Below are 19,049 nucleotides of genomic sequence, written 5' to 3'. Positions count from 1 at the left end.
AATTGGACATTGGTTAATTAGTTAGCTATCACTCTTCACTGTGAACGGGATTATGAGCAGTCATGAAAGCTAACTCAGTAGGAGCTGAGCACTGAGCACACATCTGGGATGAGAGGGTTTAAGGAACGCTGCAGTAGATGGGCTGCAATAACACAGACACTTATGTGTATCATCTCTAACTGAGCTGGCTGATCACAATGTTTATGCTTACTCTGGAGTGTGCTAAAGGTCGCCTACTCTTGTGTGCTGCTGTGGCTTAATAGACAGCTGAAGGCAAATAGTGTTGCATTCATAAGTCAGTAATCTATACTCACACCGCAGTTATTAAAAGATTACATCAGGGATCACACCAAACCGTATGATTAATTAACCTTGACTGATGCTTTGTAAAGCCAAATCCAGCACAGCAAGTATGCCCACCGGTCTACATGTACGTACACACACATGAGATGGCTGAAAGCACTGCTGTAGCTCGTTTTGGTAATACTGACTCAGGGTTGCTGTAGTGAAACAAAGCCTTGCTCGCTCCAGATTAGTATAGAAGCAGTCCTCTCTCCCTCTCCTCCCTCTGAGTGCACAACGCTTTTATTAGTCCCTGCCCAAATATCAGCGGGCTAGGTTTTGTCTCTGAAACTGACAGCTTGCTTTTTTTTCCCCGGGCCTCTTTGATCACTTTGTAAAGTATGCTTTGGATACAGACCAGTGTTTGACAAAATCATCATCCCAACCACCAGGTCAAATCTGCATATGCATACTGTGTGGTTCAAAGGGGAGCTGACTCAGGATGGGGCTGGGCTGCTTGACTTCAGTCCCCTGCTTCCTATGGTACTCAAATGAACAGCACAATGCTGGTGCGACCTGCAGGATAGTGCATGAATAAAACATAATCACTGTATTAGTGCTTAAAGACATCTTTTCATTTCCAGTTTGAATCATCATGAGGGAAGGCATATTGAAGTTTATATGCATATGGAATAGCAGAAGATTAATAATTTTTGTGTGCTGTTACCCTCTTATAGCACTGCCACATACAAAAGCACTCAAGCAATTATCCTATACATCAGTCTGCAACCACACACACACGCACGCACGCACGCACGCACGCACGCACGCACGCACACACACACACACACACACAGCACAGTTCAGTCCCTTTATGATGTTATCAGAGAAACAGCCAAGCATGAACATGTATGTTTTCAGTAGTTTTTTTATTAATATGTGCTGATACAAGGTCGATCTGACCTGCAATGATGGAAACACTCACAGAAAATCATCCCCTTTGGCCCAGAAAGCTGTAAAAGCAATGTCTGTGAGACAAAACAAAATCAAATAAGAGAAATGAGCATCATTCCTGAATGAAAACAGAAACACAACCAAAGCGTTATATTTACCTCAGTTTACAAATGCCTCAGCGATACATGATAAATTATCCATTTGATAGAAAAATCATAGAGAGCTCTAGAAATGGTGTTATATGCGGCAATTCCACATGGCACAATGTCAGTTCTTTCTATCAAAGCATACAGCCTTCCGAAGAAAACCACTGGCACAAGATCATTAATTTCCATAAGCTTAAGCATTTCAGGGATGTCTAATACTGACCAGATTCTACTGTACCAAGTCTATTTATACAGCCCTTAGCCGATACTCAGAATATCCCATTCACATCATCTGTAGCCAGCTATCTCCCTCTGATGACAGATTGTGTGAGGCTACATTTCCTGGCCTGTCTCATGGACTACAGCCAAGGATAGACACATGCAGGCACAGATCAACTCCTCCCCACTCTCAGAAATAGTGCACCCAGTGGAGGAAAAGTAATATATATTAAAAAAATCACACCTACGAATTTATTCTGCTAATGATGCATGTGGCTGAATGTTTACCATCATATCTTTCTCCACTGCAGTGTATTAAATTGTTTAACCTCATACTACCCATTAGCCCCTATGTTGTTAGTTCCATCCTGTGCGCCATAGACGGCCACGGTCCTGAAATGCTGACATAACTCCATTCAACACAAAAGACAAGGAGCAAAATCTTCATCGCTGTGTAAACGCCATGCCCCTGTATTCTCAGCCACTACCTTCAAAGTACTGTATCGTAGTCATCTGGACACATAACAAGAAATCAATAGCAAAATAGTACTACTTTATAATTGTTTATTTTTGACTTTTCAGAAATCTCCGTAGGAAAATCCTGTCGCATTTGCAGGCACTCTAAAAATCGTGCATTAATTGGCTCATTTTCACATTTCAACAAGCATCAAACAACAATCAACTCTCTTCCTCTACAGGCAGATTTGTTCCATGAATGAACTTGAGCTCTGACATGCCAGCTTGATCAGTTTAAACCATAAAGTGATAACCTCTGGTCCGCAAAGTATCAGTAGAAAGCCATGTGAAACAAAGCAGCACATCCATTTCCTTATCGCCAGACACAATCCTCCACAGCCTCACTGCAAAACCACCAGCCATCCCCCCTCTCTTACTGCCTGTGGCCATGTATTTGTGACATCTGTGACATCTCTGCTCATGTTGTCCCTGCTCTGTCGCCTCTCAGGCCAGTCGTTGCAGACATAATGACCTTCTGCTCCTGTGCTGCTGCTGAACTCACACACCAGTAGCCTGGCCCCTCCGAACCACCCTCCTGGCATTATATGGACCACACAAAACTGTCTGAGTGTGAAAGGTTCAACTGCGAAGGAGCAGACGGTCGGCCTGCTGGGACTACTGTCTAATGATAGACTGAACAATGCCACAGCTCACTCTCCACTGACACTAAGCTGCGGGAGCGAAACAGCACTGTGTCAAAGGTTGGGTATCCTACCTTTTAAACAACTTCCCACACACCCACTGAAGTACACGCATGTCAGGCTTTCCACTGGCATGGAAACGGAGTTGGGTAAAACATTTGCAAATAGAGACAGAAAACAAGAGAAAGGGAGAGGGTGAGCTCACTGCAGTAAATTAGTACCCACGGTGTTATTATTGTAATCAGAGGTTTGGAGGGCTTTGAATGGTGGAGAAACTCCCATTGCGCGAGCCTCCGTCCGACAGCGTGGGCCGCGGACTTTCTACTGTATAATCACTATCATTTACCACAGTACAGCCCTCCTCTGTTTATTGAGATATTAATCTGGGACAAACAAAGCTTTTGACAAAACAAATTAACACTCTCAAAGAAGTACTGCACTAATGGAGTCCATTGAGATTGATATTAAAATGTGGATGAGTTGGAGGTGGGAGGGGGGGGGGGGGGGGAATCTCGGTGGTGCTGGAAGAAACAAAGAAAAAAGAGAAGCGGGCCCAAGGTGACGCACATTCCTCCTCTCACGGGGAGTGTCTGTCCAAACAGCGTTTCTCCCTGGGGTGAGACCCAGCTGAGCAGTATAGAGATCAGGATCAGCAAGTGATGTCAGATACAATGAGGGAAGGATGGCGTTAATGATGATGGTGATGAGAACAGTGAGGATAAAGATAATGATGGCCATCTTGTGTTTCCCATTAACACTTACGCCCTGGAGTGAATTGTTTTATCTTCAGTCCTGCTTGTTAAAATACATTCAGTTGTCCTCAGTTGACCAGAGAGCGCTGCCTCGGTACGGTGCCCCACCACTGAGCCATAAGATCTGCACTTCACCTGTCCGGCACTGCAGCAGCAGAACAGAATACATGTGCATATTGTCTTTTCATTTGTAAACACAGACAGTTCTCTTGGTTCAGCTGCAGAATCCAAGTCATGCACCACCAAAGCAGTATTGTACGTTTCCCCTATGGCTCAAGTGAAGATACTGGAGCAGTCGTTTTGAGCCTCATCTTGCTCCACGGCTCATACAGTGTTACTTACAGAAGTGATTACAATAACAAGAAGAAATGATGGCAAATCCTTGTAATCCCTCTTCCTTATCTGTCTTTAACCCCCTCTCTCTCTTTCAGCCCCAGGAGCCACAGCTAAAAGCTGTCCTTTGGGTTCTCTTAGAAGTGGGACACTCAGGCCCTCACCAAATGTCACACTGCAGTAGATGCATCTATTTTCTGCTCACGCTGTGTCCACATATCACACTCTTTGCCTGCTGCAGGTTTAGGAGATAGTAAAAAAAAGAATAAAAACAACAACACCATGAATAAATCAATGTGAATAAAAATTCCAAATACATTTATAAAAAACGATAAATAAACCGTAACAAATAACTATAAATAAAGTGAAAAAGAAGGCCAACTCTTTTTTTTTTGTTGAAAAGGTCAAATAGATTTTAGCTGGATGAAGGCAGTCTCATGAGCGACTCTCTCTTGACAGCTAATTTTGCTTGCATAAGGTGGCATATTGGAAACACGTTCCTCCCAATCGGTCAAACCCTGCTTGTCATTTTCATGGTATAGTGTTACCTCATGTCTCTGGAGGCAGCCTGATTTCTCCTGTCCTCCTTGTACCTGAACACTATAGCAAGAGCAACTTCCATTTGAGGCGGAAAAGTAATGGCAGCTCTCTGAGATACGTATCCCTCCCTCCCCGTCTGATGTGCATTCACGTCATGTCACAAAAATAGCCTGTGCACACACAAAAAGTCTGGTGCACGACACCCACTCGCTCACAAACCAGACACACTGCACACACAGCTCAGCCGCTCACAAAACTCACACATGCACACAAACACATGCACACAGGAAAATAATGAATTGTCACATGAGGCTCTGGAATAATGCTGAAACTATCTTTAAGAAACAGCAAAATGCAATATTCTCTGATAGCAAAACAAATCTCATTATCATACATGCTAAAACCCATGTTGTCAAAAGTATGTAATCTGGTTATATCTTCCAAATAATACAAGAACGAACCAAATCACTTCCTGGACGCTGTCGTTCACCCACAATGCTTTACCGTGCCAGTGATGCACAGATTAACATTTGACAACATCTATCTCGCTTACCCCGCACCTCCCACTGCCTTTGGTGATTCCACCCTGGGAATGTCAAAGGTCAAACACTAACAACATGTAATGGATTATATCACATGAAAATTGTGCCAGGATTCTTTTTTTGTTCCATTTTTTTCTCATTTGTATAAATAAAACCTACCACACATCTTAATCTCTCTCTATCTCTGCCTTTCTCTTGCCGTTGGACAGCTAAGGAATTTCGCTGAATGACACACTGCTGGGGCACAGAAGAGCAAGAGAGTGAGAGATCAAGCAAATGGGGGAGAGAGATAGAGTGTATCATTCAGGTCACAAACTCCAAAACATTTTATTTTTTTCTGTCATAGTCTGTTGCAGTACAAGAAGTCATTTTCATAGTATTTATAACTTTTTGTTGCTTTTGATCATCTGGTGTCTCTATTTACATAGTAGGAATAAAGTAGATTCACGTGTGGTTCCTATGTACACGGTTACACCAATTGGTCGGCCAGCGGGTTTGCGACGTTCACAGTCTTTCGCGTCACAAAAACACGCAGTAATCAAGTCCACTTCAACTGGCTAGGCTCTAACAGCAAAGTACAAGGGGAGGGGGGCAACACCAATCCACACTTGCAGCCCCTAGAGGATGAAGACCCAATCAACAAATTGAATACTCTCTTCAAAACAATAGCAAGGCAGTCATTTAACTTTTCAAATGCCTAAAGCAAACAACCAGAGAGAACAGTGGAGAGGATCGGCCAGTCTTATGGGTGCAGTATCTCCATCTCTGGAGGGGTGGTGCAGCTCCTCCTCAGTCTCTGTCTCCATCTCTACTCCACTTCTGTACAGAGTCGTCAATTCACAGCAAGAGAAAATGAAGGCAACTACACTGATTCAGCTCCCACTGCCTGCTTGGAACAAAAGCTCGTGCTCCCTTTTACTTAGGTGGAGTACTGTTTTCACTTTTGATGTTCAGTAATGAGCACTTCTAGATGAGTGAGTGTATATGTGTGTGTGTCTGTTTGCCGTGTGAATGTTCTAGTTTCTGTTCTGGCTCAATAAAAGATATTTTTGGCAACAATGAAGAGCTTTCTGTGAGACATTTTTAGGTTATAATAGTCTACTATATTCCCTGTCTCCACAGCTAACTACTCCTATCAAATGACGACTCGAAAAAGACCTATGGATGGTAAGAAAGGGAAATGAGATAAAATATAAAATGATATTCCCATCTCCGGAGGCAGGTCTGAAGATAAATTACATTAAAAAAAAACTTTAACAAAGTTTGAAAGTTTTGAAATGTCCAAAAGGTAAAGGGGGTGGATTGGTACATTCAGAGTGCTGGACTTGGCCTTAGGGTACCAAAAGAACTGGAGATGACTGGGGTTAGACAGAGCCGAAGAACACTCTGTGGAAAAACACCCATCACTCATCTCCATAAAACAGGAGGGGGGTTGAAGATAAAGGCTGCTTCTGCAGAGTCAGCCACGACTCCCCGAGAAGGTCATTCTGTTTACTCATATGTTAGTTAAATAAACGTCAAGAGAAAGAAAGGCAACCAAACAAGCAGAAAGTGGAGAGACACGAGAACGAGACGGGCTAGGAGGAGGCTCTGGCCATCACATTAGTCCCCAACTTCCTCCTAAAGGCTCCAGTCACAGGCTGGTGACCAGCTGCATCTGTCCATCTCCCTCATTGTGGACAGGCTCCTGAACCTGGTGTCCCTCCCCACTAGGTCTCCGGGGCGGGGCCTGGTGGAAGGTCTGCATGGGGGCCCCACGAGAGCCCAAGGCGGGCCTCCCAGAGCTGTAGTACAGCTCCTCAGGGGGCTGAGCTGAACGAGGCACCACTTCCAGGGGTTCAGGACTGCTGTCAGGGTAGGGTGAGTCTCGCAGGTTGGTGATGCTGGTGTACAGGGAGTCACGAGCAGGGGAGTCTGGCACTCTGCCTCCCTGCCCGCCAGCACTCTGGCCGCTGTGGCCGCTGTGGCCCAGGCTCTCCGTGAGGTCGGCCGTGTAGCTCTCCGACTCCTCTGGATCGCTCTGGTAGAGGACTGATTGAGCACGCTGCAACAGCAGGGGCTCCTCCAGAGCTTTATAAAGCAGCTCTACATCCTGCGGTGTACGCTGCCGTCCCTCTCTCAGAAAGTCCTCATCTTCATCCATGTTTACAGACGGCTCTGGCCCAGCCACCGCTGACCCCCGACCAACCCCGCCATGAGGACGTCCCCTGGCCAGGCTCCCATACACTCTGTCCCCTACATCACCTCCACCTCCTCCTCCAACACCACCTCTCAGGTTGTTGTGCACAAGCTCAGAGATGATCATTTTCTCAAAGGCTGCTGCTTCTGAGAGGTTTCGTCGGATGCCTCCCCCTCCCAGCGTCTCTGAGCTGCGGGGATTGAACATGGGCGAGGGACTCTCTCCGCCACCGCCACCCAGAAAATCACAGCTGCCCCCGCCTCCACTTGCTGGGCCACTGCGCAGGGAGTAGCTGTTGTTGAAGTTACCATTCAAGGGCAGGGTTTCCATTCCACAGGGGTCACGGGCCTTAGATAATGTACTCTCTGGACCCAAACACAGACAGAGGGTATGGGCATTACTATCATACACTGAGACTCAAATGTCAGTAAGAGAAGAAAATGTTAATTGCACTTACTTGGGTCACGGAAGGTTCCTGTGCATCCCAGAGAAAGTCATGTGGAGTATAAATAAATTGAAAGACAACAGCAAGTAAGTGTTCTTTACTGATGCCGCTACAACTGAATGCATTTATTTTCAAGACATTTCAAAAGAAATGGTGTAAAAATATTCTTTTCTGCCCCCTTTCCCCTCTCTCTCTTCTTGTCACATCAAACCAACTCTTATCACACAACCAAACACATGCATAGTCACATTGACTCTGATTTATGCAACTAAGTCCAGTTTGTTTGACACCATATTCCTCCAACATATACAGTAGATCTAAGTTTCAGAAAAATACTTGGGATATTTATTTACTACTGTCAGCGATACCTGGATACATACATAATTCATACAAAACCTTGTAGAGTAGCAGTAATGTTTATTTTATGAATTCACTTCCACACACCAAAGATGCTGTGCTTTTTCTCCCAAATTACCATCACAGCAAAGCAAAAGCCACAGCATCCTAAAGAGTGAGAAATGTGTTCGTATTTAAAATTTAATGTGTAGTATGACTTTAATCAACATTCTTCTACAGTGGTGGTGTGGGTAATTAGACATTCTAATGAAGTGCTCTCTCTATCCTCTACCACTCTCTTCTAAAAATGACTTGGCTGCCAGGCCCGTGGCCATCAGGCTTGACGTATTGCGCAGAGAGGCTTTAAAATATTCAACAGAAACGCTGCCTTAAAGTTGGGTCCTCAGACGCTAAGCCTGATACTCCGTGGGTGCACACTCAGCCAAAAACCAGCCACACACAGTGAATATTGGTACTGTAATGGAGCAATTAACAAAACATGTCTAATTCTGCAGTAATAGCCATCCAAAGAGTGGAATGGGAACACAGACATGCGATAAAACAGCTATCAGGCTGTTGGAACAGTCTCATTTTGCAACAGAAGCAAGGACACACACACAGAGACACTTAAAGTGAGTATTAACACCTGACCGACCTACATCCAGATGGACTGTCTCTACCCGTGGAGCTGTCAGAGCCCTTTCTATGGCCATCAGGATTCAAGCTGACTACTTTTTTTTCTGCCTGGGAACACAAAAACCATCCTAAAGATTTCTGGCAGCCACAGCTGTAGCTAAACTCCTAATCAATTTGTGGCTGTTCTCATGAAGATTCAAGATCTGACCAGATGGCTGGTTAGGCTGTAGGCACTGCTTGGCTCTGTTCTGCTCAGCCTAGTGAGTCCGTCTGACAGCTACATAGTCTGGGAGGACAAAAAAAACAACAAAAAAAACTGCACATACACACAAAAAAAAGCTGACACGCAAACACAGGCACACATACGCAACAGGAGTGAGGTGCACATACCATGTCAAACTACTGACAGAATAACAGACAGAAGGACAGCAAGCTGAGCATGTATTGTATATACACACACTGTACTATACACACTGACTGAAGTGTTTATGAGGAGCTAACCGGTCGAGTTGAAAACCCCAGGTGAGGGCGGGGTGAAGCTCTCAGCCAGCAGAGTGTTGTAAGGAGAGGTACCGGTGCGAGTCTGCAACACCGGGTTCGTCAGAAGGTGGTTTCCCATGGTCGCTGCAAGACACAAACATTCAAGAAATGAACATAATCATGAACATAATCATAAATTTCCCTTAAATGTATGCAATAGGAAGCACAGAAACATGGCACACGATAGGTGTAACGTTCTGAAATTCACATTTCCAGACTCTAATAACATCTGGAATCATAAAAATATTTACTGTTTATTCAGATGGGGTTATTTTTGTTATGCCAGTGCTTTATGGAGTAATGCATTTCACAGTGCTGTCCTCAGTGTTTATGCCTGTAGATTGTAACCTTTGAGTAAAAATACAATTGCAGGGGAAAGGTACTGTTTGGAGCATTGCCATTCTTCTTTTTTTTTTCCTTTGGCTCCTGACAATGTAGTCAGATGGGGGAGAACAGTAATGCATGCCATTATGTAGTCTAAGGGTGCAGCCATTGAAACACAGTTAATTTCACAGTGAAATGTGAATGCCACTACAAGACAAATATAATTCAAAGAAATGGCACACTGAAAATGTTGTATAATGCCCATGTATGGCTCCAGCCTGAGGCAACTCGAACAGAAATGCCATGAAATTAAAAATAGGACAGCATGACAGAGAGTCGTCCGAGGCAAAGTGCAACCTTCAGGTCTCCAGCCTACCGTTCATCACGCAGCAAGGGAGCTGGGAATTCTAAAAAAGTAAAATATGCACTCGCACACAGCTATTTATTTGTCATTTTCCCTCCTCACTACACTTCCTCTGTCCATCTTTCTGGCATGCCACACAAAACCCCTCTCCCTTCATTCTCTGGCTTGCTTCGCTGTGTTGACTCAACCACATTTTCTCAGTTCCTCACGCCAGAATTTTTTCAAATACCACCAAATTAGTTGGGATTAGCTGTCTGTATGTACCTCCTAGGAATATCCTGTAGAAAATTAAAGGAACTAGCTTTAAGTGTGGAGAAAAAGTAGGGCAAGGGGAACCATGGGAGGCTGTGTGTATGTGCGTGTGTGTGTGTGTGTGTGTGTGTGTGTGTGTGTGTGTGTGTTAGTGCCGCGTGCCTTTTCTTCTGGACAGATTACTATTGTCAGAAAAAGATTGTGGTTCATACAGAAGTGAAGTGGGGAAATCAAAGAGATCTGAGATACCAGTGATAACGATGCAGCATCTCTCCTCCAGATTTTCCCTTTTTAATTACTGCTCCATGATAGCGCCTTTCTCTCTATCTCCCTTTTCCCCTCCCTCCGTGCCGCACTCCCTTTCGTCTTTCACTTTCTGCCAAACTTTTCTCAGAAGCACGGAAAATAAAGGCTTCACAGCACAGTTGTTTGTGTTTGACAGCGCACCCTGGAATGATCCACATAGTGTGTCTCCTCCAGGCCTGGTGATTGCTCTATCGTGACGAAAAGCCCCGGAAACCGACCCACCCGGCCACACACACACACACACACACACAAACACACACACATTCGCACAGACAGACTTAATATACACACCTCTCATCCATCCAGCTCACTCAGAGCACACCTCTTCCTCACCCCCTGCCTTGCTCCTGTCACTCTCCTCAATTAGAATAATTACCCCCTGTTCGCTCACACGCTAATCAGTTCATTAAAAACAAAATGGATGAAATTAGCATAGAGAGTGACGGCTGATTTAGCAACTGCCTCTGTGTCATGATCAACACCCCCCAGCCCAATCTGGAACCTGAGCCAACCTTGATCGTCTCAGTGTCACTGATTGCTGCGGCAGTGACGCCATCAGTTGCTGAGGCTGAGACACGCATTTTTCATGTCCTGAGATCTTAAATAATTGCTAGAGTATTATTCATGTGCTGTGTGTTCAGAGGGGACTACATGAGTTAGAAGCAAAGAAATCATGGTGTATACATATAGCATAGTGTATTTAGTTACGATCAGTCTCCTAGCAAAGCAAAATGTTGGGAGAACACAGTTGAAAAATGTATATATATATATATATATATATATATATATATATATATATATATATATATATATATATATATATATATATATATATATATATATATATATATATATATAGACAATATCCATCAGGGGAGAAAAATTAAAAATTAAAAAATTGTAATCAACATTACAAAAGTAACTGTGCAAAAAAATGCATCTTAAAAGACCATTTCCTATTTCAGTGACAGAAGTATTGCACAAATATTGTGCAAACTGTCGAAAATGAAAATTGTTTAAGGAGGATGCAATACTGACTGTCTATATCCCTGCTCAACATTTTTTAATTGAAAAATTGAAATTCACAGGAGACAAATGACTCTTCTTCGTTTTTAAAAATTCCCTGCAAATAGCTGCACAACCGCTTCTGAGGGTAATGGAAAGTTAAAAAACAATTTATGATTTACGTGATGTGGTCAAGTGGCTTCACTGCCTCTTTTTTGAGTTTGATTACACCTAAATCTGCTTAATTACAATAGCTGGAGCTCATTTGAAAGATTCATGCACAAACATGAACTCACTTAAACCGACTACACACATATTTACATAACAGAGCAGCTGAGCTCCATATATTTTTGCTGCTGCTAAGTGCTTTCACTGACCAGCAGCTGCTGCTACACTGCAAACTGAAACACACCATCCACCAACTGATTCTGCACCATTATGTTATTCAGCTTACAATGTTGCTGCTACTAACTGCCATTTGCTGGTTGGCTCAGTCGCTGCAAGGCAAATTGCATCAATAGTTGATACACAGGGAATATGAACACACATTTCATCATCCTGCGGTTCTAATGCTTTTCTCTGTCCACTCCATTACCACGGTTTATTTATTTATTTTGTTGAGTAAGTCTATGTGGGCATGTTAGAATATACGCATTTGTGAGCATTTCAGTGTACATAATTTAATGAAGGGTAAACAGAGCAGTGATTGGGGGAAGTCTCACCACGGTTGAGTGTTGGGGTGCTGTTGATATCTCCCGCCATGAAAGAAGATTCCGTCTGCTTCCGAACCGTGTCGTTCCACATCCTGCGGATCCGACTCTGGAAGAAGGAGCAGGGCGCAGTGAGTGGCAGCAAACACACAACAAGTTAAATATAGAAGCATGGCGGGTAGACTTTGCAACTCAGTGGGGCAGCTGTAATCAAAACTGTAGGGCTCGCTCTAATCCGCAAAGAACAATAGGCAAACACGCCAGACAAAGAGACTGAGGCGTCGGGTAAAGAGGCACACAGCTTTGTCATGTTATCATGAGGGGAGCTAATAAGCTCGAGATGTGTCGGACATGATTGCAGCAGCCGATACGATTGTTATTTGGGAGAATCTTATTACATTGTGGCAAAGCTTGTTTGTTGATTGTGAGGACTAATTCTCGTTTGTGTATGTGTCTGTGCTGTTGTGCATATGCCAGCATGTACAGTATTTCCGGATGTCTTGTATGGTGCCTGTGTCTATACTGCACATGTACTTCAAAGGATATCTTTATAAATGAGTCATCTACCCTGCTAAGCACAAGGCTGCCAGTAATTGAAGGAAACATTAAAGTAACATTTTTACAACAGGAGAGCGTAAACTGACTGATTAGAACAGATTTTCAACGGAACCATCTGATGGATGCATCATAAATCACGATGTAGCGCACTTTAAATCTGTCACTAAGAACGATATGTATTACAAGACTGTGATGTTTCGCTTGCTGCACATCTAATTTGACTGTGGGCAGAAAAGTAAGTTAAAGTAAGTAAATTCAATTGCTTTGCAAAGTAATCGGTGACTCATTGGTATTGATCAACAATCAAACCCCCACAGATACACTCATTTTGTGCTTCAGAATCTTACATAACAGACCTAAATGAAAAAAAATTCAATGAGTGCAGAGTGAGGAAATTTCCCTTGATTTTAAAGCGATTTCTTTTGTTTTGACATCCTTTTTGACAGCGTCAAATAAGTCAGACAGTATCAAGAGAGTTATTTGATTCAAGAAAATGTATTTTTCATTCCATTCCCCTGAAACAAGCTGATCAGTACAACTAAAAGCAGCTTGCCGCACAGGCAGATTTACTTTCCATTTGTTCTAAAAAAAAACACACAGTAAAGCTCAGTAGTGGCATGACTGATGTGAAAAGATGTTCGCCTGCACGGCTTTGTGTGTGCCGCTAGTTCATGCGTGGGTCTGTTCTGCCTGCACCTGTCTGTGGGCCGCTGCATGGCGAGCTTGGCTGCCACTGTAGTAGCGGTTGTTGGCACGCAGGCCTGAGTTCTTCAGGGAACCGTGGGAGCTGTTGGTGGACGTGCGACTGCAGCAATAGGAGTGACGCAGACATTTACTGTACTCCTTATGGACCTGTAAAAAAATTAAAAACAACACCATGGGCACAGCGGGCAGGTTTTAGAGTCACTTGTAAACACAAACACTTAGTTTCGATAGGTTGAAGCTAATTTGGAGCAACGGAGGCTTTTATCACACAGCCGCAGCAAAAATGTACCTAATGTACTCTTTCTGAACATGTATGCTGAATATCAGTCAGACTTCTATCTACATGTCTACGCAGCATTTCACCTGGTGTTTCACAATACAGTCATAATATTAATTCCCTCTTCAAGGAGAAATATTGTTGTTACCTTCTTCTGCAGGGCACAGTGGAAGATGAAGATGAACATGCCCTGGAAGGCGTTGAAGGTGGTGAAGAGGTAGGCCATGATTACCGTGTTCTCATTAATAAAGAGGAGGCCAAAAGCCCATGTCAGTCCAAGCAGGAAGAGCAGGACAACAGCCCCGAGAGCCCATGACCTGATAGGCAAGAAAATGTTACCAAATAATGACTTGATGCATAGAAAAATTGAAACAATTCAGAAACTGTCTGAAAGTAGGGTTTATAAAGCATAACTTTATTTTTCTTGAAAGAGACACTGTCACATTGAATAAGCTGAACTCACTTGATGTTATCCAGGCGGCTGGAGTCAGGCTTCAGTGCTGAAGAGTTGCGGATCATTTTGTGTAAAGTGATCATGAGGAAAATGAGGTTGAGCTGAGGACAGAAGATAGGCAGAAATAACTAAGCGTGATATGAACTTTACAGTCTCCTCTCAAAATACTGAATCTGAACTGCGAATAACCTCACTTGGAAAGCATACTGATGAAATACTTTTGGTTTGACTGAAAAAAAAGGAAGGGAATAATACTGTTTGACAGTAAAGCTAATACCATAATAACAAATGAAACGGGTCCAATAAAGCTCCAGATGAAGTAGTTATCCACTCGCAGCCAGCATCTGGAGTGGCACAGAGGAAAAGGGAGAGTTATGTGCAACTAAGCCAATGAACAAACACACACACACACACACACACACACACACTCCGAGCCACATGCACACAGATGCACGCACACTGGCAGGCATGCGCACACTATTTCCCTGTCTCAGCGGATTATCATATGAAGGCTAATCATCGGGCTTTGGCTAAGTGTGTTCAGAAAACCCAGTCTGTGGGGAGGTGCAAGAGCCGTTCACAAAGCACTACATATTACATTTCCAGCTGGGGGAATAGCATAATCCTACTTCTCAATCTGCAGGTGCAAAAGGCCTGTCTTCACACGTACGCTTTCTTGGTCCCATAGCTCCTGTAGTCTATGGCTGCTGAGATGCCCACCACCAGTGCGGGGAAGCAGTAGCCGCACAGATAGTAGTACTTTTTGCGGGAGTACTCGCTCTCAAAGACCTCCACCAGCATGAGATAGAGTTGCACACCCTCCAGACACATCCAGGAGAAGGCAGCCAAGAAGAAGAAATGCAGAAGGCCAGCAAAGATGGGACAGGCAATCTGAGGGATGTAGCCAGGGAGAGAGTCAAGGGAGGAGAACGAGAGGAGGGATGAAAATATTACGATGAAGGAGGAGAAACAGTTAAGATTAAGACATATAACTAAGTGAAAAACAGGAGAGGACAGAAAAGAGTCACTATCGGCTAACAGTACTGGACACTGACAGGGGGAAAATGAAAAGCTGCCCCCTGGGTGACTGTCTCTGTGCATATTATTGAGTGGTAATTCATTACACAGAGCAGTAAACGTTTTATAGAGTAACGTAATGACACACTGCCTCAATTTCAGTCATACAATAAAAAAGTTTAAAGAGTCGCTTGTGTTATGCTGTAACTCTGTCATTTTAAAGTTGGAATACATAAAAACTAAACTTTCAATAGGTGCTGAGGCATGTCAGTTGAGTTTTAAAGGAGGATATGGAATGGAAGTAGTTACTGCACTTTAAAAAAAAAAATTCCTCTCTAAGAAAACAAGCAAAAACTAAACAGCTGTTGCGGGTATAACTTTGTGTGCTTGCAAACTCACATGGTATTCAGTCTTGTCGATGCCGATGAGGAAGAGCAGCTCGGCGATGAAGAGGTTGATGCAGAGGTTCTTGTGGATGGTGTTGCGGTCAGTTTGCAGGCCTCGCAGGAAGCAGAAAGTGGAGATGCAGATCGCTAGACACACTAGGGAGATGACAATCCCGACCCAGGTGATCACAAAAAGGATCAGTTTGTGCATCCGCCCCTGATATCAAGGATGGGGCAATGTCGGGTAAACAGAAATGGATGATTGATGTTGTGGAGAGGTATGAGGGGGAAAAAGGCAGGTGGACATAGAAATGCAGCAGAATCAGACAAATAGAGAAGGAAAAATAAAAAACAAAGAGTTAGAAGAATGGGGGGATGGGAGATAAGCAGTGGAAACAATAGGGGGATGGATAGAAAGAGGGAGGGGGAGAGAAAGAGCCAAATTGCCTTATTTAATATTTGTAAATATATGCAAGGAGCTAAAGTGTGAAGACAAGAGACAAGACGTCCTGAAAAAAATAATACATGACATTCAAATTCATGTGAATGTCAGCTAGAAGTAGAGGGACATGAATTTGTAAGCCCGTGCCTCCCTGAATGTCGGAGTGAAAGCAGGAAAAGAGAAAATTCAAAACAAAGAGCTTGTCAGCCCTGAGAAGAAATATTAATGTGCATGTGTGTGAAGGCGTGTGACTAGGAGTGAGCGAACATCTGCATAAATTTTACCCGGCTTCCATTTTCACCGTGTCTCTGCCACGCCCTTGTTTACTTACATCGGGCTCGTGGTGAGCCATGAGCACGGCAAAGTTGGTGAGGTGGCTGCAGGAGCAGGTGGTGTGTGTGTTGTTGGTATCCAGCAGCCTGCAGCCCTGCGAAGACCACTGGCCTGTCATGGAACGCTCAGAGTAGTTCCAGAAGGAGCAATTCGGAGTGTAATAGTTGTCCAACTGCAGAAAAAGACATAGAGAGGGATGAAGGAAAATGTCAAAGGATTATGTATCAAGGTGTCGATTCAATTAGAATTCGAATTAGGCTACCTGTAGGTGTTTGAGTGTGAAGACCACCGGCTGAGTGAGAAACACTCTGCTGGACTCTTTGTTGATGGAGGCAGCAATTACGTGGGAGTTGACTGCCAAGCGCTTCTTATCTTGGTTCGATCCGTCCACTTCCATCTTCACTGTGGCGTTCTCCGTGGATAAGAAGGATCCCAAATTTTTATACAGAATGAACACCACCTTGACTTGTCCTGCATATTGGAGAGAAACACACACTGATGAAGAGGAACAAAAGCAAAATGAGTGAAACAAATGTTTCAGGAAAAGAGAAAATACAGGCAGAATAGTAAAGACAGAGGAATGCCAAATACAGCAATAGGGGAAGAATATGGTAATGGAAGCAAGAGTGGCAGAGACGGAGAGTAAGGAGTGACAGGGTGAGTGAAAGGGAGACAGAGAGAGAGAGTTAGTGAAGGTTAGAATGATGGTAAGGACCGTTTCATTTTGACTGGTGGAAGAGAGCGAGATTTAATGTGGAGGGCAATGGAACATTCATCCCTCAAGCATTCACAGATCTCTTATTATTCCATATGAATATTTCATGTGCGTTTGTTTCAATCATTCTAATCTCGTTCCCACTGCAGAGCTGAGCGGAGACAGAAAACAGAAAAGGGTAGGGTTGAGGGGGCCATGGAAAGGAGGAGGGTAGCGATGGAGAGGTGGGTGGGTGGGGGGATGGCAAAGTGTGTGTGTGTGTGTGTGTGTGTGTGTGTGTGTGTGTGTGTGTTGGGGGGGTTTAGAAACAAGAGAGATGGGAGAGGGGGATAAGATGGTGGAAAGACGGAGCGAGGGAATGGAATGGGGAAGAGAGAGGAGAGGGAGTGCTGAGATTGCTCTGTCAGACTGGGGCCGATTGTAATCTACACGCCTCCCCAGCTATTCTATTAAGACTGCTGTTAAGAAACCATCAAGAAAAGAAATTGTCTCAGCGCTTTTGTTAATCTGATTAGCCTATTATTATGAACCAATAACTTAGTCAACTGCATGCAGATTGTTTTAAGCTTCCATGAAAATGCAAATGGAAACATAAGAGAGTGGGCTGAACAGGACAGTGCAATTTTTCAGTCCTCGGGGTGAGGACGGGGAGGGGTGAGGGTTGCTGACCGTTGCGACTGTACTGTTTGATGGTGGAGGCTGAAAGCTGGATGGTGCTGTCGCTGGCGTAATCCTGCGGGAAGGACAAGTCCTGCAGCTCCATCTCTGTGTTTACAACGTGCACTTCGAGGTCTGATGGTGGAAAAACAGTTAGCAGACACTTTAAATAAAACCTCTTTGCTATCAAAGACACACCCAGAAGGAATTTAGAGGCACAATCTGGAGGCACAATTTCACATATAGTGGTCTAAACAGTGGTTCATCTATATGTCCGCTGTAATGAATGCAATTAATGATGTTTCTTACCAATGCTAGGGGCCCGGTCAGAAAAGCGATTCCCGTACATGTTGTTGGCCAGAAGGAAAGCTCCTTTTTCCAGGACGTCCAGTAGCATGGTGGCAGTGTGAGCCTGCTCTGTGCTGTTCATGTCCTGCCACGACTCCAGATTCTCAGGACGGAGCAAGTTGTCCACTGTTTGCACCACCGCCTAGCACATGCAGAAGGTGCTGTATTATTATTATTATTATTAGCATTAACACTATTAATAATATTAGCCAATACGAATATTACTAAGAACACCTTAGAGTAAGGCACAAGCAATCTAATAAGTACATGTAACAAAAGAGAAACTAGGTGAACTAACTCATTAGAGGTAAAACATGAGCTGATCATTTAAATAAATGCAGATGTGCTAAATAATGCTTGTTTTTTGTTTTCATATCGCCACTCTTCTACTTTCCATGAGTTGACACAAAGCCGTAATGTAAAGTAACAGGAAGGTAACACCTACTTAGGATTGTGCTCAACAGCACACAGGGGAGCACAAAATTGCATGTTCGTAATAGGATTGTTATACTCCTTGGTTTTGTGTCATTTAGCACCCAATTCTGAGAAAACCTAATTCTGGATATTTGGTAACTATTTATTACACACTGGTTCATTAACACTGTATCTAGCAGTCTGTTCTTGGTTCCAGGAAGTGCTATTAGCCATTAATTAGCTACTTAGTAATTACCTGTTAGTTCTTGATTTGTTCTTCACTGCCTTGGTAATTTCTCATTTCGTGTGTTTTATTGTAAAGTTAAACCACATTATATGAGCACTTGAGAGAACAAAGTCCACTATTCTACTATCATTTCCTAGAAACTCACCACTCCCCTGCACTACATTTATTACTGTGCAATGTCAGACATATTACCATTCTATTTCACACTTACAATTCATTTAATGGCAATTTTGATGGTTGTATCAGCTATCCAATTTATTGGAGTAGCCTGCTTGATGAATCATGTAATTCTCTTGCTCAGGCCTCTCAAAATGAAGGATTGACTGCTGTGTAGAATGAGGACTATTGCTGTTAAGAAAATGAATTTAGCATCAGAATGCACTCTGTCTGCTACACGAGGAAAAAGACACAGAGTGTTTTTGGTTTATCCTTGGATCAGCAGTTATTATCCTGAGCTACCTTGCAGAGAGTGAC

At 43.5% G+C, this 19,049-nt stretch overlaps 1 protein-coding gene across 7 annotated transcripts in view; it reads right to left on the bottom strand.

The window, feature by feature from the left end:
• Positions 1–1,192: 1,192 nt before the first annotated feature.
• adgrl1a (adhesion G protein-coupled receptor L1a) overlaps positions 1,193–19,049 on the bottom strand; it is a 153,246-nt gene continuing 135,389 nt past the window's right edge. For all 7 annotated transcript variants that reach the window (XM_055005084.1, XM_055005086.1, XM_055005087.1 and 4 more), the window contains 14 exons: positions 17,876–18,056; positions 17,579–17,701; positions 16,457–16,665; positions 16,193–16,366; positions 15,433–15,636; positions 14,687–14,907; positions 14,294–14,360; positions 14,026–14,117; positions 13,711–13,879; positions 13,277–13,432; positions 12,035–12,131; positions 9,023–9,145; positions 7,562–7,579; positions 1,193–7,469 (listed from right to left, as the gene is read on the bottom strand). In XM_055005084.1, coding sequence (XP_054861059.1) covers positions 6,559–7,469; positions 7,562–7,579; positions 9,023–9,145; positions 12,035–12,131; positions 13,277–13,432; positions 13,711–13,879; positions 14,026–14,117; positions 14,294–14,360; positions 14,687–14,907; positions 15,433–15,636; positions 16,193–16,366; positions 16,457–16,665; positions 17,579–17,701; positions 17,876–18,056 — 2,745 coding nt within the window. In that variant the 3' untranslated portion in view covers positions 1,193–6,558. The remainder of the gene's footprint in view (positions 7,470–7,561; positions 7,580–9,022; positions 9,146–12,034; positions 12,132–13,276; positions 13,433–13,710; positions 13,880–14,025; positions 14,118–14,293; positions 14,361–14,686; positions 14,908–15,432; positions 15,637–16,192; positions 16,367–16,456; positions 16,666–17,578; positions 17,702–17,875; positions 18,057–19,049) is intronic.

The sequence above is a fragment of the Amphiprion ocellaris genome, chromosome 19 (genome assembly GCF_022539595.1).
Source record: "Amphiprion ocellaris isolate individual 3 ecotype Okinawa chromosome 19, ASM2253959v1, whole genome shotgun sequence".
In the NCBI taxonomy this organism is placed as follows: domain Eukaryota; kingdom Metazoa; phylum Chordata; class Actinopteri; family Pomacentridae; genus Amphiprion; species Amphiprion ocellaris.
The sequence above is the reverse complement of the archived record's forward strand: the minus strand, read 5'-3'. Positions and strand labels throughout refer to the sequence as shown.